The sequence below is a fragment of the Paramisgurnus dabryanus genome, chromosome 2, assembly GCF_030506205.2.
Source record: "Paramisgurnus dabryanus chromosome 2, PD_genome_1.1, whole genome shotgun sequence".
Classification (NCBI taxonomy): Eukaryota; Metazoa; Chordata; class Actinopteri; order Cypriniformes; family Cobitidae; genus Paramisgurnus; species Paramisgurnus dabryanus.
The window spans coordinates 23,589,013-23,610,333 of record NC_133338.1 but is presented as its reverse complement, the minus strand read 5'-3'; the positions used below and the strand labels follow the sequence as shown (position 1 = coordinate 23,610,333).

The 21,321-nt window shown below is 38.9% G+C and overlaps 3 protein-coding genes across 3 annotated transcripts in view; 1 reads left to right on the top strand and 2 right to left on the bottom strand.

The window, feature by feature from the left end:
* Window positions 1–207: 207 nt before the first annotated feature.
* Window positions 208–4,363, bottom strand: mrpl52 (mitochondrial ribosomal protein L52). Its single transcript, XM_065248688.1, has 5 exons — window positions 4,314–4,363; window positions 4,012–4,081; window positions 3,788–3,855; window positions 3,512–3,576; window positions 208–380 (listed from the first exon to the last, which is right to left on the bottom strand). The coding sequence occupies exons 1-5, from the start codon at window positions 4,345–4,347 to the stop codon at window positions 234–236; spliced, it is 384 nt and encodes a 127-aa protein (XP_065104760.1). The 5' UTR covers window positions 4,348–4,363; the 3' UTR covers window positions 208–233.
* Window positions 4,364–5,595: 1,232 nt separating this feature from the next.
* Window positions 5,596–13,733, top strand: ajuba (ajuba LIM protein). The gene is made up of 8 exons (XM_065248687.2): window positions 5,596–8,479; window positions 9,629–9,730; window positions 9,832–9,899; window positions 11,896–11,958; window positions 12,041–12,171; window positions 12,687–12,738; window positions 12,833–12,901; window positions 13,067–13,733. Exons 1-8 carry the CDS (start codon window positions 7,003–7,005, stop codon window positions 13,172–13,174), a joined length of 2,070 nt encoding a protein of 689 aa, XP_065104759.1. The 5' UTR covers window positions 5,596–7,002; the 3' UTR covers window positions 13,175–13,733.
* Window positions 13,734–16,997: 3,264 nt separating this feature from the next.
* Window positions 16,998–21,321, bottom strand: part of acin1b (apoptotic chromatin condensation inducer 1b) — a 37,015-nt gene continuing 32,691 nt past the window's right edge. Inside the window, exons 14-17 of the mRNA XM_065248691.2 lie at window positions 19,214–19,321; window positions 18,741–19,098; window positions 18,565–18,662; window positions 16,998–18,479 (exon numbers count right to left, since the gene is read on the bottom strand). Of these exons, the coding sequence (XP_065104763.1) occupies window positions 18,141–18,479; window positions 18,565–18,662; window positions 18,741–19,098; window positions 19,214–19,321 (903 nt within the window). The 3' untranslated portion in view covers window positions 16,998–18,140. The remainder of the gene's footprint in view (window positions 18,480–18,564; window positions 18,663–18,740; window positions 19,099–19,213; window positions 19,322–21,321) is intronic.

Below are 21,321 nucleotides of genomic sequence, written 5' to 3'. Positions count from 1 at the left end.
CCAAGTAGGAGGTGATCCTGGATCAACACCATTGTTGGTCCTGGATCATCATTTTAATTAACCAATCAGATTGCAGGATTAGGATTAGTGTGTATGCTAGATTTAGCTTTAGGATTGGTTAGGGGCCGTAAAATCACGGCGACCAACATGGATAGTTGTTTTCACTACCAAAAGGTCTCCTTGTGGTTGTAAAATATGTAATCAGCATTAAATATTGAAATCACAGACCAACTTTATTTTTTGTTCTTTAATAATAAATTGCCTTTAGGTTTCAGCATTAATGATCTCAATTGCTCTTCTTTCTCACTCTGCTCGTTCTTTCTTTTCTGCCATTGCTCCATCCCTTTATCCAGCTCTGCATTCAGATACACTGCTCTTCTCTACACGAGGACAGAAATGTAAAGAAATTATTAACTGTTAATAGTAAGTAAAAGTTTATATTAAAGGGGCCATGACATGAAAATCAGATTTTTTTCATGTTTAAGTGCTATGATTGGGTCCCTAGTGATGCTATCAACCTAGAAAATTTGAAAAAGATCAACCCAGTAACTTAGTTTTGGTAAACCATTCTCTACAAGCACATGAAAAAATAGGTCGTTGAAATTTGGCTCTCCTTATGATGTCATAAGGAGCTCTTATTATAATAATCCAACCCCTTAACCCTCAAGAGTTCCTTTAAAAAACTTCCTTAAGTGTTCCTAAGGCCACAAAATGACACCTTCACAAAAACTGCTCAAACAGAAAAAACAAAAAAACTAAATATTTTCCAAAAAACACATTTGAACCACCATGTGATTATTATTATACCCTGAGATGGGTCAAAGATTGGTAGCAACATTGATTTTCATGCATTGTTATTTTTTGAACAAGGTCAGATTTTATAAAAAACTTCCTTAAGTGTTCCTAAGGCCACAAAATGACACCTTCCCAAAAATTGCTCTAAAAATATCATACGTCAATATTTTTTTTTCATTTTAAACGATGCAGTCTTTTAGAACTACTTCTGCCTGAAACATAGATATCAAATATTAATTAAATTTGTGGAAATTTTAACCCTTTATATGCCTGTTTGCTTACATTAGCCCATGTTTTTTTACAGAAAAAAACAAAAAAAAACAAAATATTTTCCAAAAAATACATTTGAACCACCATGTGATTATTATTATTACTATACCCTGAGATGGGTCAAAGATTGGTAGCAACATTGATTTTCATGCATTGTTATTTTTTGAACAAGGTCAGATTTTATACAAAACTTCCTTAAGTGTTCCTAAGGCCACAAAATGACACCTTCCCAAAAATTGCTCTAAAATATCATGTGTCAATATTTTTTTCCACTTTAAACGATTCAGTCTTTTAGAACTACTTCTGCCTGAAACATACATATGAAATATTAATATAATTTGTGGAAATTTTTACCCTTTACATGCCAGTTTGTTTACATTAACCCATGTTTTTTAACAGAAAAAACAAAAAAACTAAATATTTTCCCCAAAAAAAACATTTGAACTACCATTTGATTATAATTATTATTAGACCCTAGGATGGGTCAAAGATTGGTAGCAACATTGATTTTGATGCATTGTTATTTTTTGAACAGGGTCAGATTTTATACAAAACTCACACTTCCTAAGGCCAAAATGATCCTAAGGCCAAAATGACACCTTCCCAAAAACTGCTCTAAAAATATCATACATCAATAATTTTTTCCACTTTAAACTATTAAATGTTTTAACACTACTTCTTCCTGAAACATGTATGTGAAATATTAATAAAAATTTTGGAAATTTTAACTCTTTAAATGCCAATATGTTAACATTAATCGAACCACAGTGTTTGGCTGAAGTCGTGAAACCTTTTGTGGGACATCGTAGCCCAGATAGTGACCTGCCCTGATTTCTCACTCCAGAGACTGAGGGCTGATTCATTTTTTATCTGTAAACACCGGCCAGAATGAGAAGCCCCACATAAGCCTGCAGTTTCTCTGTCTCTAGATCTCTCCAGTCTATGACTGTCTCCCTTGTAGGTTTGTCATGGCCCCGATATGCTACAGGATTTCCTGCATCAGCATCAATGAAAAGCTTGAAGTCAGGGCACTGATTCGGGCAGTGGCATAGTGTGTGAGCCCTGGGATCAAATCTCTGGCTGCTGGGAAGTAGCGGAGCATTTCCATGTTTGTGGGAGACCAGAATATTTTTCCATATTTGACGTCCATCCTGCCGCCACTTCATCCATCTCCTCTCCGCTCTCACCTTCTGAGAAGTCTTCTGAAGATCCCTCTAATGAATTAGACTCCAGCTGGTCTACTTCCACCTCTGAGGCCTCCGTGTAGACCTCAGAATCCTCGGAGGAAGATGAGGAGCCATCCTCGCTCTTGAAGTGCATGATTATTTCAGGAGCCTTATGTGTGCTGTAATGCCTTGCCATTTTCACTACTTCTGCTATACTGTTCATACTTATAGCAGTGTACTTGCATAAACAACATGAGCGAGAAACAAAATGAACATTGATTTTGTTTTGGTTCTGGCCTCTCATCGTTTTTATTACTGAATTAGTTTATAACGCAGAATGTGCCCTTCAAAAGGGAGAAGAATTTGGATATGTTGAATATGCCCCCCTGCCCCACTCAATACCGACTCCACCCCAACATCACCACCACCCCCTTACCACTCAGACACACTTATTTTACACACACACCAATTTTCAACATTAAAGGTTTATCTTTTCAGCAGCTATGCGGTCCGCAGAAAACAGCAAAAATTGTGACATTTTGATGAATGCATGAAATGGTAAAAAGTAGCGCCACCTGGTGGACAAGTATAAAAATTAAAACTTCAAGGCCAGTAGTTTAAAATGATATATTGACATAAAGGTTTGTATTAGTTTAAGTTAAGATAAATGGGGGGTCAAAAATGGTAGTTATAATGGTTGTCAATGGGGCAGTTTTTGTCCTTAGGAACACATTAGTCGGTTTTTGCGTAGCTTAGCCATTTTAAGCTAATTTAAAAAACTGAAACCAAAATTCTAAAATGTATCAAAAATTATTAACCTTTGGCAAGTTTGGGCAATATTCAACCATCACAGTCAAGATGGTTTAAAAATCAAAATGGCACAAAATGTCCCTAGGAACTCTTAAGGGTTAATCCAACCACAGCACTGCCATTTAGTGCAGAGAGAAAATAATTCACAGAACAATTGAGTTTCAATTTCAACAAACCACCATCATTGTGATCAGTGTTTGCACTTGATCTGCACATGTGCATTTTAGAGGACACACCCAAAACGGCACATTTTTGCACACACCTACAAAGGGGCAATTTTAACATGCTATAATAAATTATTTATATGGTATTTTGAGCTAAAACTTCACACATGTGCTCTGGGGACACCAAAGATGTATTTGACATGTAAAAAAAGTCCTGTGACATGGGCCCTTTAACAAATAAACAAAAAACTGCTGAAAAAAATATTGATTAGAATAACAATAAAAAAATAAATGAAAACAAATTACCGCAAATTCCTCTCTTTGCTTTTGTCTGCGTATCTGTCCTTTCAATGGAGGTGCAGGCCTTCCATCTGAAATGCACCACATAATAAATCTTATTATGCATCAATATTATGCATAAATGCCTAATAAATGCATCATCGTAATAAATTAAACAAAGCACTGCCTGTTTCTGATAGAAAACTGCTGAATACAATAGAAATGGCAGTAAGTCTGGGTTAAACATACTGAAGCACCTTTCAACACCCTAATAAGTATCGACAAGGTGTAAAGGTTCATCACCTGCATAGGACCAGTCAGGAAGATCTGTTAATGGTCCATACTCTGATCCACTACACGCCAAACCATTTCTGCAGACAAAATTATATATATATATATATATATATTTTTTTTTTTTTTTTTAAATAAAGATATAGCATGAAAACACAACAATAATACCCACAAATCAAAACGCAACTGGCGTTGTTAATACAAATGGTAAATTCTAAATTGTAAAGAAAACTTACTCAATTCTCCATTTCTTGCCAGCACGAGTGACACATGTTGAAGAAAACGGGCGAACAGATTGCCTTAAAACTGATGTAAAACATAAAAATTAATTGTTAAGAAAAATGTAGCCTTTACATTTAAGCTGTTAGTTACCATTTGTCACGAGTATCCATTATTAGCACAAAGCAGAAAGCACGCTGTCGTGCTTTAAAAAAACGACTCAACGATCACTCCTGAGCTTAAATAAATACCAAAACATGTCAAGATAAAAAAAAAAACATAAACGTTTTGCGAAATATTGAAAATGGTTTTGCCTCACCTGTAGTACAAAACGACCTCAAGGGTGCTGCCATATTGGATTTGTAACAACTACGGCAAGTCAGAGAGGAAAAATAAAGAAATGCTGTCTTGACTTATTTCAACCAGTAGATGATGCTATAATAACATTAAATATTTGTATACTTTACTTGCTGAATAACCTTTGGAATCAAAACTTGATATTCAACCTAAAGATAAATATAAAATACGAACAACAAACATATAATATAAGAGAGGAATAAGTAAACAAAATAAAAAAAAGATTTTATTAATATAATGTGCCTTATTTCTACCACTAGAGGATGCTGTGATCCCAATAAATACACCAAATGCTTGCCTTATTTACTTATTTACTTTACTCAATTTAGTTTAATAACATGTGTAATCAATACTTCATCTAAGAAAAAAAACGATCGACTAATGTGTATTTTAATTATACAGTGGTCTTTTATCTGATGGTGGATAAACAAGGCTATTATTGTCATGTATTTCGCAGCCACAGAATAACAAAAAATTTAGTAAAAAGAAGAGGAAAAAAACAAGACATGTGGGCGCCTCCAAAGAACCATCTTAACACCTTCCGCTTAATGGCTCTTTCAGCCGCACACATCCCCTTCATTCCTCCTGTGTACCAGCGCGAGCACTGCTGAGTAAACGCCGAAACATTCCCGCGTGCGCTCCCAGACAAGTCCCCACTCGCAGTATAGCGCGCGTCCGTGCATGCGCGCACCCACAAAACCGCAGGAAAAGCAGCAGACAAGACGAGGAAGGGAGGAGGGAGCTCCGGGGTAGGGAAAAAACGAGGTTTTAAACAAAAGAACAGCACTGGGTCTTTCTGGGGTCTCTGTGGGGTTGAATACAGTAACCATACGACAGCAGGTCAGTTGTCACCGGAATTTATGCCACTTGGTAACTATGGAGCAATGAGAGGCATTTTCCGAGAGGGAAGAAAAGAAAAACAGTTATATTGTTGCGCTCGCGAAAAGCACACATGCGGCCGACGCACGCCGTCCCAGGGAACTCTGCGATACTCATCCGCACATTCCATTCCATAGGCACCAATTAGGCCTTAGGGTTGGAAAAATGGCACAGGCAATACGTAAAAATATAAAACCATTTACATTTTTCAGGCTTGTGCTGTTCATTGTAACGTCAATTTAAGTGGAATAAATAACACACAATGTTTCCCCACGATTTGTTGATATAAACATAAGATGAACAATTAGATTCATAAGACATCTGGCAGATTAAACAACATTTGACTCTTCTTTGCGCTTTATTGTCTAACATTCTGAATATTTATTTATTCAAGCCACTTTTTATTTAAAGTGATTTCGCTATTTTAATAAAATAATAAAGTCGTTAGTGCGATTATGTTAAAGTTGTTTGCATAAGTCTACTTCAAACACTCGGCTAAACCAATGGGCACAGTCTGTTTAAGAAGTTGGTCTGTGTGACGAAATAGCTAGGATGCTATTCATGCGCGCGCGGTGCCCGGGGGAAAGGTGTTCCGGTCGGGAAAAAATCCACAGAGGAAGAAGAAAGGGGGAGGTAGGAATTTTTTTGGAAGGAAAGAAAGAAACTGTACGGTAAAGATTTTGCTGCACTTTTCCGGCGTAGAGTGCGAAGTGCGCATTGCTCTATGCGAGTATGTTTGGGTGAGTGAGTGATACGCGAACTTTTTTCCGACCTGTTGCAGTTGCTTTTTGTTACGCGCATTTGAGAGACTTCCACAAATTTGAGGAATAATGGTCATTTTCTTCCAAACCGGACTGGGTGCGCTACACTTTGATCTGCCGTGTACTCTTTTCGTGAGGAACAAACGCTTTTAAATAACCGGAAACTGACTTGAAAGCTATTATCAACACAGAAAACGTTTTCAACTCGACTTTTTTGAAAGCCGCTAACTGAGGCAGAAAGAGACGCCGTGCTATATCCCCTAACCTGTGTGTTTAACCTCAACACAGTCAAAGGAAACGTGGATCACACTGGACTTTATTCAGTATTCAAACACTGTTTAATTTAACCACCACCAGCAACGCCGCTTTGATAAATCAACTGAAACAAAGAACCGAGTGGTATTTATAAGACTTGCAAGTGAATCCGTGTAACTTAGTGGCAGCGGTGGTTTAATTTTATGGATGAGACTGGCAGACGTATTGTTTAAATGTAGTTTTCAGCTCTGCGAGTGTGTTTGAAGTATTTAAAGACTCTTTCAACCCATAATTTTTCATTTATTTGTTGCTTAATACATGACCGAATTGACCGCAAACAAATGGATGAACATGCTTATGTTCACGCGCACGTCCAGAGGTTTCTTCAAATGCAAACAGTTTGGAGACAAATAGCTTCTCTTCTAGTCTGACTAGACATGTAGCCTGCAAAAAAATGTCATAGTGTTTTTATTTATCTTCCAAGTTCAATATTTATTTGTTGTTCAGTTTTAACAGGTAGTTGTTTGTAATTTAGTTGTTGTTGTTGTTGCTTTGTTTGGATGTAAAATTCACATATCTCTTGGTCTCTTATGTCACCTGCTGTTAAAACACTTGAATTATGTTTGTGTCCACACTGTATTTCACCGTATTTATGGAGTACGTTATTTAAACTGTACTGGTTTTCAGGTGGCATTTAAGAGAAAATCGATTTGTATTTAAATTTTATGCTGTAGTTGAGGCGTGTATTAAAACGCAATGGATCGAATTGGCAGCAAACTGAAGCAAAAGCTGAAACTGACTGACTCTGCAAGTGTCAAGTTTAGCAAAAAGAAAAATGAGTTGGCTAATGCAAATAACAACAGTAATAGTAACAATGCCAGTAATGGGACTGTGACAAAGATCAACCCCCCTGTGAGCACGTCGACTCCGTTCCCCCTCTCGTGCTCCTCCTCTGGGGAGGTTTGTGGACAGTCAGGTGGAAGACCTGGCAAAGTGGCCACATCTCAGCGACCAACACCTTCAAATACCACCTCAGCACCTGTACCTGAGGAATGTGGGCCTGGGATCGAACATCACCCCTCTACTCTCGCTCCACTGCGGCGCCGGTCGCCCCAGCAACGAGCATCATGCTACCTGCCTGAAACGATGGAGGGCCGTGGTACTTGTGACCTGTTGAGGCGAGGTGAGTCACCCAGAGGTGAATGTGACCCACTGGGCGCGTACAGCCCAAATTCTCGCGCAGCCTTGAACCAGCGGCGTTACTCGCTCGAGCTCCAGCAGCTTGTCCGCCGTCAACAGCTTCTCGCCCAGCCTCCTCCGCTGTCATCCGTGCCACCTCCGTACCCCACGCACAGCACAGCTGCCCGCTCAGCTGCCACAGATCCAAGCTTCCTACCTGAACTAGAGCGTCATAAACGCTTTTCTCTGCAGGAAGCTCTTTTCTACAAGCGTCTGAGCTCTGGCGGTGAACCCTGGGACAGTGGACGACCTGCTTCCCTCTCTCACCCCCCTCAGAGGACCTATGATAGCGGAGTAGGCGGATTCTTGTTCCCCCCAGGCCCAGCGTTGAGCCCCTGCTCCTCTTTCAGCCTACAGGAGTCTGTGTTGGCCAGTCCTCGCTCTAGTTTTGCTAGCAGTACTGCTAGCGGAGGAGGTGGAGGTGGTGGAAGCCCAATGGGAAGTCGCTGCAGCAGTAACCGGACAAGCGGCATCAGCTTGGGCTATGACACTCGTCACACACCTGGGCCTGCCCAGCATCTCTCCTCCACCCAACTAGGAGGCCCCATTTCGTGTCAAGTGTACCCCGTACTGGCATCTGGGAAGACGGGAGCGCCCCCTATGGAGGTGTGGAGGGACTATCTTGATGGGGTGTCAGAAGTCGTACATGACAGTCGTCACTCATATCCACCTGCATTGAGCACACATACTGCAACCTACCACCGCGCAGAACCGGAATGGGGGGGTTCGGACATGCGAGGATCAGGAGGTGATGGCGAGAGAGCCAGACACTCTGACCTGCCAGGACCCCGCTATCAGCAGGAGCTCACCCGCCTGCTATTGAGAGATGTCCTGGAAGGAGAAGTTCGGCTCGAAGGTCTGACCTTAAAAGAAAAGCCAGTATCTACCACCTCTGCACCTGCACCAGCCTCCGCTGGAGTGCAAGGGCAGTCCGTGGACGAACAGATGCCTGGGAGGGAGTCATCAGTATCTCTGGACAGACAGGAATACTTTGGTGAGATCACTAACTCCTTCAATTTCGCTAGTTCTAATGTGGTTGTGACTAATGATGCTCCCTGGCAATAAGTGCATATGTGTGGTGTGATTTGATGAGATGAAAACTGCTTCAGACCTGCTAAAACTTGCAGGAGCTTCCACTGGGAAACAAAAAGCAGTTTAAAGATCCTGCCTTCGTCAGATGATAAGTTCAAAGAATTCAAAAATACATACTAGCCCTTCTTTTGAGCCCGTTTCTCTAACTAACCATAATAACTAACTCGCATGCTGCTGTGCAAGTGTATACACACACACATATACCCCTCCACCCAGTGCTACATTGAGTTCAGGACAGACTGCGCAGTCAAAAATATCTACCTAGAGCAAGCATAGTGATTATGCATGACCCCAAATTACAGGCTGTGTGATGTTGGTCATACCAAAGAGCTGTGAGCAATACAGTAGGACAGAGGCTCGGTTAAAAAAGGAGGGTGCTGCTTTCTGTATGTGTGTGTGTGTGTGTGTATATATGTAAGCGTTCCTGGCTTTTGACCAGGCACAGTTTGAGGGTGTGTTCATGTGTGTTAGCGTGCACTAGCGTGTGCTGGCGTGTGCTTGTTCAGCTCAGGTATTTGAGTCCTGAGGGAAGGCTCTCTCAAACATTCAATTCAGAGGCTTGGGTGTGTATTTGTGCCTGCTCTGTGTGTGTATGTTACGTTTTTTTTTTTTTTTTTTTTTTACGACACGGAAAACTCCCTGTTGTCTGTAAAGCACCTGTGTAAAGCTTAAGACATTACCTCATTCTGACACATTACTATAAACCTCTGATTCTTGTATTTAACAGGCTGTTGGGTTCCTTTTCTTGAATAATGAAAGGGTAGTTAGGTTCAGATCAGATTTATTAGCATGTTTACCATTACGAACCCCCCAAAAATGAACCCACTGCCAGTTATTCTGAAGAAGGAATGCACGGGCGTACTGCATCGACATGCATTTGAGTCCAGACAGATCTGTTGCCTTATTTTGTGTAATTGGTATGATTAGGTAATGACCTCAGTGCCCAAGATTATCCATCTGTGAGGGGTGTGTGTGAGAAGAATGACTCGAAATAGTGCTATTTGTTTAAAGTGTATTCAAACTGTGTTTGTGGTCGTACCCTTGCTTTCAGGTACATGTGTGAAGTGCGGCAAAGGTGTTTATGGTGCAGATAATGCCTGCCAGGCTCTGAACAGCCTGTATCACACACGCTGCTTCATATGCGTTTCTTGTGGTGAGTTTTTTTAGTCCTCAATAATCAATAAATAGCCCAAACATGCATGCATGCATGCTGTCTTATGCCTTACTAATTAATTTAATGCCGTTTACCTATAGGACGAACTCTGAGAAACAAGGACTTTTATAACGTCAATGGCTCAGTTTACTGTAAAGAGGACTACATGGTAAGGATGACCTTTTTGCTAAAAAGTTTATTTTGACTTTGACTATGTGGACTTATATTTAAAGAATGCCATGTGTAGCCACTTTGCTATTTCATTGAGGTTGATGAGTCATGACAAATTTTCCCTGTTTCTCTCTGTTGCAATGATTCTTTTGTAAGCAAACCATTTTCTATTTATAATGTTAAAAATACAGTTGCCACAAATAGTGTTCAGACTCTTTAATAAACCACACTTAAAAATGTATAAATATGATAAATGTTACACTTTTTAATTTATAATTTAATGGGGTCATGTAATGAGATTTTTTTTAAGATGTAAAATAAGTCTTTGGTGTCACCATAGTGCGTATGTAAAGTATTAGCTCAAAATACCATATAGATAATTTATTAAAGTCGCAATGAAATTGAAATGAAAAACTATATATGTATTTTTAATAGTGTGGTATTATTAACAAATGACTTATCTGTGAGCTTCATTATTTTTTAAAAATTCGTGTGTGCTCATAATCTTTAATCAAAAATGCAAATCTCCTCCCCTCCTCAAAACGATCTCTCTTCACTTCCGGTCAAAAGTATGGCAGGTGGACGGGGTCCGGGAGAAGATCGCAGTGATTAGCAATTAGCAACACGACCCAACTTCAAACGATCCAATCAGATCTCGATGGACAAATTCAAATCCAGCCCTGCCTTATTTCATCTCAAAAGCCGTTTCATTCGGATATACGTCACCACGGGGAAAATAAGGCAATCGCTACTTCCGTTTCATGGCGACTTTAAAGCATATTAGAATTGCCACTTTGCAGGTCCGAGCAAAAATTGCTGTTTTTGGGTGTGTCCTTTAAATTCAAATGAGCTGATGAAATGCAAACACTGATCACAATGATGTTGTTTTGTTAAAATTGAAACTCAATTGGGCTGTCAATTATTTTTTTTCTCTCTGCACTAAATGGAAGTACTGGGTTGGATAGTGCCGATTTAAGAGATTGGCTGTAATTATGCACCTGGTTGCCAGTAACTTACTGTAGAAGATAAAGACTTCTAAATTTTTTTATGTTTTTTTAACTTTGAACAAACTGTTTCCAGTAAATAACACAAATGTAAAATCTACAGTAAGTTACTGGCAGCTATTTGCAAGTAATACTGTAATTTCTACAGAATTTTTTTTACAGTGTAGATATGCTGTTAAAAGTAATTTGACACATTCTGGTTGGCAAACTAAATTGTGTTATGAAGAGACCATTTGGTTATGTGTGATAAGGGAAATGAAAGAAAAAACTTTGGTAAAAATGGGGACAGTTCACCCAAAAATGAAAATTGTCGTCATTTTCACACTCTTATGTTGCTACAAATGTGTATAAATGTCTTTGTTCTGATGAACACAAAGGAAGATATTTTAAGTAATGTTTGTAATCAAACCAATCATGAGTCATAGTAGGAAAAAGAATACTATGGAAGTGAATGGGGCTCATAAACAGTTTGGTTCTTCCTTTGTGTTCTCCAGAACTAAGAAATTTATACAGGTCAGGTTTGTAACAACATGAGAGTGAGTAAATGATGACAGATTTTTCATTTTTGTGTAAACTATCCCTTTAAACGTGCCTTAAGCTGGGAGTATAGTCTCCTTTTAACGTGTACGAAAACGTATGCAAACGGTCGAACGCACAGCAAAGTGTAGTTTATTTGACTTGTATGTGTTCGGCAAATGCACAGTGTACAAGGCAGTGCATCTCCTGGGCAACATACCACATTCTACTGTACACGCATGTGTGACATACGCGTGGAATGTATGCAGTTTCAAAAATTCGGCAGTGCGTGTACTGTACACGAGCACTCTTCTGATGACAAAAATTGCTTCACACTCACAGTACAAGGGGACCCGCGTACATATAACAATTTTTATATACTTCGGCCTTTAAGTGCCCAAATACGTTTTGGGCCAACTGTATATAATAATCGCATTTGATCATGTTCATATACCTTTAATATCTTTATTACAGTTCTCAGGCTTTCAGGAGGCAGCTGAAAAGTGCAGCGTTTGTGGTCACCTCATCTTGGAGCAGGTGTGTAGTCTCAATTCTTGTTAGTGTATGTATACTGAATGGGTCAGGATGTTGACACCTCAATATTTACTGTTTAATTCAGATTCTGCAGGCTTTAGGGAACTCGTATCACCCAGGATGTTTCCGCTGTACAGTCTGCTCGAAGGCATTGGATGGAGTGCCATTCACAGTGGACTACCTCAACAATGTCTACTGCGTTTCTGACTACAACAGGTTGGTTTGATCAAGGTTATGAATAATGTGAGCACAATGGTATAAAATTAAGAAATGCTGCAAAACTCTTGATGAAAAGGTAAAGTGAGATTGTATTAGTCAACAAGTGTGTTACACACAACTCACAAAGCCGACATATTACCATAAAACATCCTAAATAAAGAAATATTTTGAGTGGGTATGCATTAAAAACTAATGCCTATTGTTATTTATTACTGATTTATTTTGCCTTTCCTTTAACTCCCCAAAAATGTAAAATACAGTCTAGAAGTTTTTGTGTTTGTGTTGTGATCGAAGACACTACGGAGCGGTTTCCTGGACAGGGTTTATCCTCATCCCAGACTTAAATGAATGATAATTTAAAAACACCTAAACATATATCAGTGCCAAAATGCACACCGGTATTGTTTTTAAAGGTTCCTTTAAAACCCTGTGTGGGAAACCGCCTCTAAAGGTATAAAGACTTACATTTTTACTGTTGATGTGGATTACATAATTTTATTTCTGGTCCTTAGAACGTTTGCCCCCAAGTGCGCTGCCTGTTTACAGCCCATCTTGCCTACTGAGGTAAGAGATTTCCTAGTTTTTTTCTCTGCCGAATGATAGATTAAGGGAACGCTCTGAAGGGATTTTGACCGTGCTTTTTTCATGTGTGTTCCAGGGCAGCGAGGAGATCCTCAGGGTGGTGTCTATGAACAAGGATTATCACTTTGAGTGTTATCACTGTGAGGTAGGCATTACAGCAGGTGGTTGTATCAGAATCATTATAGTTACTTGGGAGTTTAGTTTGTTTCGTTTCAGATAGGACCATATCTTCATGTTTTGTTTAGGGAAAAGAATGTGGTATCACACAGGGTTGTAATCTCTGCAATCCTCCCTTCCTTTCTTTCTTTAGGAGTGTGGGAAGCAACTCTCCGATGAGCCTGGATCTCAGTGCTTCCCGCTGGAGTCCCACCTCCTCTGCCACTCTTGTCACATGACCAGGGTGTGCCACCACACATAACCTTCTCCTTCACAATACCCACTGAATTGATGTGGCTGACCAACATAAACTACTTCGTACTGTCGCATGCACGCAAGCGACCACTGAATAATGTTGTTTTTTCTAATGTTTCTCTCTTCTATGCCAGGTCCATTTTTAAAATAGCGTGAGGGGGAAAGTTTTTGTTTAAATCTTACTGAGTTTTGAGACTTGAGGTCATAGTACATTTCAAGTGCAAATCCCACCACCAAGACAATATCGCCCTCTGGTGGTGGGAAATGCACAAACAGAATCCTGCTGAACAAATTTTTTACAATTTAAGATTATTGCCTGCTTACTACATTACTAGGGGAGTTAAGTTATTACAGAACACTACTGTTTTACTCCCATGTCTACTGTTTGCTGTAGGGAAAAACAAGGGACTTTCTTTGCTTAACATTTTTCTATATTTAATAACACTAGCAAAGATTTTGCACTTAAACATGTTTACCTATTAAGAGATTCTTTTTTTAAATAAATGATTGCAAAAGATTAAAAACATTCCTGTATCTGTTGTAATAAAGTATCTGCTTTCTCTGTGCTTGTGTTGCTTTCTTGTATAATCTACTAATAATTAATACGTGGCTGATTACCAGACATAAAAAAAATCTTATTTGTGGGGCATTTTTTCACAGAATGGTCACTATTGGCTTAAAAATAATTTTTCTCCATGTTTCCATCATGATTTTATGCGCATTTTGAAGTATCGCATAAGAAACGAGTGAAAGAAAACGCCAATTTCGATTAAAAATGGCTGCATCAAGTGTAAAATAAAGTGTAAATGCGAATAATGGGAGATGGAAATGCATTTGACGAATTAATTCTGACGTATTGTTAGCGAACATCACCCACGTGACTGATCGTCTAGCTGTTTCCACTCGAGTTGTCTTTACCATATACTGAGTTCGACGTCGTCCTTGCTGCTAATGCCACAATAAAAAATGCTGCATTTCTTCTCTGTGCACAGCATTCAGTTTGGCATTTACAAGCTGCACTGCTAATACATGAATAACTTTCCCCATCGTGACTACATGTAGTCCTGCATCCATTTTCCACGCACCTTGTTTTGTTTACTGTTGGTTACTAGGATACCACTAATAACGTCATTCGCTCAAACAACCTGATGGAAACGCACCGAATTTTGAAAAGATTTGCTTCAGCTTCTGTCAACTGGTATTTATTTGATTTACTTCAATTTAGCTGGGTTTCCGTCACGCTGATTTTATGCTCATTTTTGAAGTATCGCTTAAGAAACGAGTGATGGAAACGCCAACTTTAATTCGCAAATAAGTTTTATGCTCGCCAAAGGTGTTTTTTATTTATGCGATAAAGAGTAAATGCGAAAAAAACTGGGAAATGGAAATTTGCCGAATCAATTCTGACGTAACATTAGCGAACATGATACAATGTCATTGCTGCTAGTGCCTTCATCAAAAATGCTGCATTCATTCTCGGTCGGTGCACATCATTCAGTTTGACAATTACAATCTGCAATAATAAATTAATTACTTTCCCCATCGTGACTACATGCAGTCCTGTCTCCATTATCCACGCATACTTTGTTTTGTTTACTCTTGGTTACTAGGATACCAATAGGCATAGCACCGTCATTCGCTCAAAACAATTTGATGGAAACCCACCTATTTCGCATTTCCTTGTTCGCATTCCCTGCGAATTCGAAAAGATTTGCTCCACGTTTGGATGAAAACCCAGCTTGTGTCAACTAGTAGGCTATTTATTCGGTTTATGTACATTAAGCTTGGTTTCCATCACCCTGATTTAATGCTAATTTTGAAGTATCGCTTAAGAAACGAGTGATGGAAACGCCAATTTAATTTGCAAACATGTTTTATGCTCGCTTAAGGTCGTTTTTGATTTATGCGAAAAAGAGTAAATGGGAAAAAAGATGGATGATGAAAGCGCATTTGCCGAAAAAATTCTGACGTACCATTAGCGAACATTAAACTCGTTGCAAGGTCCTTGCTACATTCCTTCTCTATGCACAGCATTCGGTGTGGCAATTACAAGCTGCACTGCTAATAAAATAATAACTTGCCTCATCGTGACTACATGCAGTCCCGTTTCCATTTTCCACGTGTACCTTGTTTTGTTTACTTGTTGGTTACTAGGATACCAATAGGCATAGCACCGTCATTCGCTCAAACAATTTGATGGAAACGCAGCTAATTCGCATTTCTTTGTCTTTCTTTTGCGTATTTCGAAAAGATTTGCTTCACGTTTGGATAAAAACCCAGCTTGTTTTAACTAGTAGGCCTATTTATTCTATTTACTTCAATTTAGCTTGGTTTCCATTACCGTGATTTTATGCTCATTTTAAAGTATCGCTTGTGAATCGAGTGATGTAAACGCCAATTTATTTGCAAATAAGTTTTATGTTTGCTTAAGGTTTTTTTTGATTTATGCGAAAAAGAATAAATGCGATAAAGGATGTGATATGGAAACGCATTTGCCGAATAAATTCTGACGTAACATTAGCGAACATTAAACTTAATGCCATTGCTGCTATAGTGCCTTCATCAAAAATGCTGCATTCCTCTGTGCACAGCGTTCAGTTTGGCAATTACAGGGTGCACTGCTAATAAATTAATTACTTGCCCCATCATGACTACATGCCGTCCTGTCTCAATTTTCCACGCGTACCTTGTTTTGTTTACTGTTGGTTACTAGGATACTAATAGGCATAACACCGTCATTCGCTCAAACAATTTGATGGAAACGCACCTAATTCTTATTTTGCGTATTTCGAAAAGATTTGCTTTACGTTTGAATAAAAATCTAGCTTGTGTCAACCAAGCCTATATATTCTATTTACTTCAATTTAGCTTAATTTCCATTACCGTGATTTTATGCTCATTTTGAAGTATCGCTTAAAAAACGAGTGATGAAAATTCAAAATTTTATTTGCAAATAAGTTTTATGCTCGCTTAAGGTGTTTTTTGATTTATGCGATATAGAGTAAATGCGAAGAAATTTGGGATATGGAAACGCATTTGCCATATAAATTCTGACGTAACATTAGCGAACATTAAAACTCGTCGCAATGTCACTGCTGCATTCCTTCTCTATGCACAGCATTCAGTTCGGCAATTACAAGCTGCACTGCTAATAAATTAATAACTTGCCCCATCGTGATACATGCAGTCCTGTCTCCATTTTCCACGCGAACCTTGTTTTGTTTACTGTTGGTTACTAGGATACCAATACCATCGTCATTCGCTCAAACAACTTGATGGAAACGCACCCAATTCGCATTTCTTTGTTTTTCTTTTTTTTTGCGAATTTCGAAAAGATTCGCTTCACGTTTTGGATGCAAACCCAGCTAGTGAAACGCCAAATTGAATTCGCAAAAGTTTTTATGCTAGCTTGAGATAGTTTTTGATTTATACAAAAAGAGTAAATGACTGAAAAGAAAAATTGACTGCTCGTCTAGCTGACGTTATTTTTCCCATATATGACGCTCAACGTCACCGTAATGCCTTTGCTGCTAGTGCCTGCATTTCTTCTCCTGTGCACAGCATCCAGTTTGGCAATTACAAGCTGCAGTGCTAGTAAATTTATAACTTGCCCAACCGTAAACTAAATTAAATAAGCATGCCTTGTTTTGTTTACTGTTGGTTACTAGGTTACCAATACCACAGTCATTCTCTGGAACAACTTTGTAGAAACGCACCTAATTATCATTTTTCCCCTTAAATTTGCGAATTTTGGAAAAACCAATGCTGCACTTAACGTTTAGATGCAAACTTTGACAACCTTTCAAAAGCATTGAAACACAAAAGCAACATGTCCTTAAGCATTTTATTTATTCTTTGTACACTGATAAAGAAAATTATCCAAAACGAGAATCTTTTGCAATTTACCTTCAAAACTAAAACATTAAGATTTAAAATAATATTAAAAGGCCTCTTGCCATTTTCTCTATAAAGGTTAATTTATGCATGTCAGATAGACAGAGAAGACGAGTAAACAACTTCATAACTCCAGGGTAAGAGAACAGACAGGGGTAGAGGGACCATCAGCTCTCTTACATACGTGTCCTCTACATGGATTTCTGGACATCAGTAGTCATTAAATAATTTCAGATCTTCTGAAAAACGTCTGAGTTCGGTGTCGACAGCAGGACTGGCTCAATTCAGAAAAAGTGGCCAAAACATTTGGGTAGGGAACGTCCCACCAATCAAGAAAATAATTTAATTTGGACAAAGTGGACGAACGGAAATATAAAAATATCATGCTAACGCCAAATAACTTCCAAGTTCCTTAATTACACACTGTATTAACTATCCAACAACCTTAAGTAGCACAAATTAAACTATAAACAAATTGACTCTGGGGTGGAGAGGAGTCTAAATATATTGATTCACGTAGTCTTGGTTTTGTGTATGTTTGTAAATATACTCTGTTCTGTCTAAGATGATGTTAATTTGTTTTTAAAATAAACAGGAGATTCACCCGCCTCTTCTATACGTTTAGCTCTGAGGTTTCAAACGCAGTACTTCAAAAACTGAATGTTCTCCCTAAAACAGCACTGCTGTCCAGCAGATGGTGTTAAAGGGTTAACTCACCCAAAAATGAAATTTGTCACCATTTACTCACCCCATATAAAACAACACAAAAGGATTTTTGATGAATGTTGCTCATTTTCAACAATTCAAAGTCTCGAAGTTTTGAAACTATATGAGAGCGAGTAAACTATGACGCATTTTTCATTGTTCCATGAACTATTCCATTAATATGTGACATGATTGAGACTGTGCTAAGAAGTGAGAGTTTTTATAGATCGTAGTACTGTTGTGGAAAATTAAATGAAAGTTTACGTATCATTCATTAATCATCCGTTGAAGCGGTCAACTTTACTGACAAATCTGAGCTCTCTCACACGCTTGCACTCTCTCATACACACATTACAGAACACATAGATACAAACTCAACGGCGTCTGTCTCTAGAAGTATTGCTACGGCTCCGAGAGTGTCTGCTGCCCCCTGCAGTTCTGGAGTCATTAGCTCTGTTCCTTCTTTGGGCATCTCTCCTTTTATCTCCCTCCCTAACACTTTCTCTCTCTCTTTCTTTACCCCTGTCTCTCTGTCCCTCATCGGAACGTCCCACAACACCATCTCCTCCCCCTGTGGGCCCTCCATCCCTGTCACGGACTTTTGCTCTTTCTCTCCGTTCTTCGCGTTTTTTGTCCTCTTCCTCCTCAAGTTCCTTTCTCCTCTTCTCTCGTTCCTTTATGCGCTCGGCACGTTCTAGAGCTCTTTGTGTCACCTGGAAAGTAACAGGAAGGTTAAAATGAGTACAAAAAGAATTATGGGATTGTTTGTCTGTTACTGTGTGTTTGTGACATACTGACCTGCTCCTCTGTGAGGGGTAACCAGTATATACACGGAGCTGCTTTAGTTTTAAGGAACAGATCATCAAGAAGTTTTGCTGGAGGCTCATCTGGTTTATCTGTGGAGTGAGTGGTTGCAGTTGATAAAAAATAAACGAAGAAAGAAAATTGTGAAAGACTAAAAAAACATTTCTCACCTTTCTTTTCAGTTTTTTTCTCTTTGCTTTTCCCTCTCTCTCTGCGCCGTCGGTCCCTCGATCGTGATCTTCTCTTTCCATCTTTTTCCTCTTTCCCGAAATCCTTCACCTTATCCCGATCCCACTCCCGCTCAGAACGAGTCCTCTCTCTTCTCTCCATTGCTCTTTCTCTTTCTGCCCACTGGTCTTTCACAGCCACAGCACCTCCATCTCGATTTCTTTCACGTTCCCTCTCCTTCTCGCGATGTGTGGGCATAGCTGGGGGAGGAGCGACGGGGCGGTTCAAGGTTCCTGAGGCTTGAGGGTCATTACCATCACCTGCACGGTCACTGGGCAAGAGACCTTTATGGAAGTCCAACTAAAGAGAAAATGAAACGCATAGAAATGAGAAGTGTGCACAGCTTAATTACAAGAGAACAGGAAATGATGATGGGTAAAAAACTGTGTCTGAAAATCTGAAAAATTGTTTGGACCTCATTCTGCTCACAGAAATCCACCCGTAGTACTTTGGGATTACTGGTGGGCCATTTCACACCATGCAGTGCTTCTCGGGTGACCACTGCTTCCTCTGTAGTGGAGTACTAAGAGAGAAAAGACGGACATTTAAAAGTGGCACAAAATGTTTGAGGTGGCAAATGTAAAATACAAAAAAAAAAAAAAAAAGAGACTTTAGGGCTGTTCACACTGTGCTTAAACCCTGGTTATCTTCATTTTATTCTCCACCTACTTCCAACCTGAGGGAAAGGAGTGTGTCATGCATAATTTAGAAGTGAAGTGCTCATAGTTCGCCGTAGGTCCTACAGCATAGCCTCAATGCCGTAGGCTACATCAGTGGTTCTCAAACTGGGGTCCGGGGCCCCTATGTAATTAAACATGAAAAAAATAAGCCAACTAACCAACAGCACTACTATGTATAATTTATTATGTTTTGTTTAATTAAAATGTTACATTTTAGAACGGTTTTTGTCCTACATTTTTATTTTGGGGGGCCGCGAAGGAATGCACCTTACACAAGGGGGGCCGCACGCTGAAAAGGTTTGAGAACCACTGGGCTACATGTTGGTTTTCATTCATACTGATTCAGCCAGAGAGTAGCAGGTTGGCCAGTAAACCCACAAAAAAAGCATCAGCAGCTTGTTTTGTATGATTTAAGTATTGTTTACACTAGATGCTTCCACAGGAGCACGATGTGTGCACGGCAAAAATTACGTCAACGTGGAGTGGCCTCATTTTGCATGGAGGTGTGAACGGCAATTTTTGTAACCATCCATGTGTCTCTGCATTCTAAATTGATCGACTTTGAGGCAATTCTAGCCAAGCAGGCGAGCATGTGACATATCTCTTTGATCAATTTATGCAAATACCAACTATCTGACACTTCAAGTATAGTAACTTTGCTATTTAAAACACAAATTCTTTTACATGTGATTCAAAATGATCGGCTTATATTTGTATTGAATGTACCACTATGAGAGGAATAAAATACAAATCTTGAGATTTCTGTATTGTTTGTTTAGTAATCACATTAATGAAATAATAATGTTTAATAAAGACATATTGAAGAGCAGTAAGGTAAATAGGCAGTGACTTTTGTTGCAGTTTGAGTTAAATCACTTCTCAACTTGGCCCATCAAGTACTATCCGGACGGGATTAGTTTTATATAGGGAGGTGGGGTAAAGCATTTTTTATAAGAGCTTCTCAGTGATTTTAGTCCTGTCTGAATGCTCCATGTCAGTAATCATTACGGACAATGTCAGTAAAGATTAGGGCGACTTTAACCTTCTGTAAAAAGGTCTGGAGAAATTACCTCAGGTAATACTAATCCAGTGTGAATAGACCAGCTGTAAATATCAGGCATGTGATTGGCTAAGGACAAAAAAGCAGGAAAATATATTGAGACCCCCCCACACACGCCAATCAAACTGGTGGCGGATCTATACGGATAGTAAAGTAGGACCCATAACAACTTATTTGAACAAAAAAACACATTTTAATTTATTTTACAGCTAGATGTGCAACATGCAACTTTTTTGTACAGTATGACACATAACAACTTATTTGGTGGATGTGTAGCAGTGGGAATCAAAAGCAAGTGTCTTGTCCACTGCTCCATCCCCACCTCTCTCTATATCAACAACCATGATAAAAAAATATGTTTTAACTTATTTTTGTTTTGCATTTTTACACAACTTTAACAGCTAAATGTGCAACATGCAAATGTTCATGTCAAAAGAAGGCCTATTTTGCCGACATCCAAATAAAATGTAGGCAATGGCTTATAAAGAACTAAAGGCATGGCTACTTTTAATTTGATACTTTAAGTACATTTCCAAGCCTGTACTTTGATACTTTTACTTGAGTAAAGAAGTTAAATCAGTACTTCTATTTTTACCAGAGTATTTTTTTTTAATACAAATATCTGTAAAATGTGCTACACAGGACCATTAGTTATAATAAAGTGTCTTAAAGGTCTCTTTTTCTAATTTTAGACCCCTGTAGATGAGTAACTTTGTTAGCTGTTAGACATGAACAATAGAAGGTTGACACTAATAAATAGAAGTAATTGTACAAAAAAGTGCA

Bases quoted from the DNA above. Each gene is read 5' to 3' on its own strand.
- mrpl52 (XM_065248688.1), bottom strand. From the start codon at position 4,347: ATGGCAGCACCCTTGAGGTCGTTTTGTACTACAG. The intron at 3,856-4,011 runs GTAAGTTTTCTT...TTTTGTCTGCAG, and splicing joins GGCAAGAAATGGAGAATTGA to AAATGGTTTGGCGTGTAGTG. The intron at 381-3,511 runs GTAATTTGTTTT...GTCCTCGTGTAG, and splicing joins AGCAAAGAGAGGAATTTGCG to AGAAGAGCAGTGTATCTGAA.
- ajuba (XM_065248687.2), top strand. From the start codon at position 7,003: ATGGATCGAATTGGCAGCAAACTGAAGCAAAAGCTGAAACTGACTGAC. The intron at 8,480-9,628 runs GTGAGATCACTA...CCTTGCTTTCAG, and splicing joins GGACAGACAGGAATACTTTG to GTACATGTGTGAAGTGCGGC. The intron at 12,172-12,686 runs GTTGGTTTGATC...TCTGGTCCTTAG, and splicing joins TGCGTTTCTGACTACAACAG to AACGTTTGCCCCCAAGTGCG.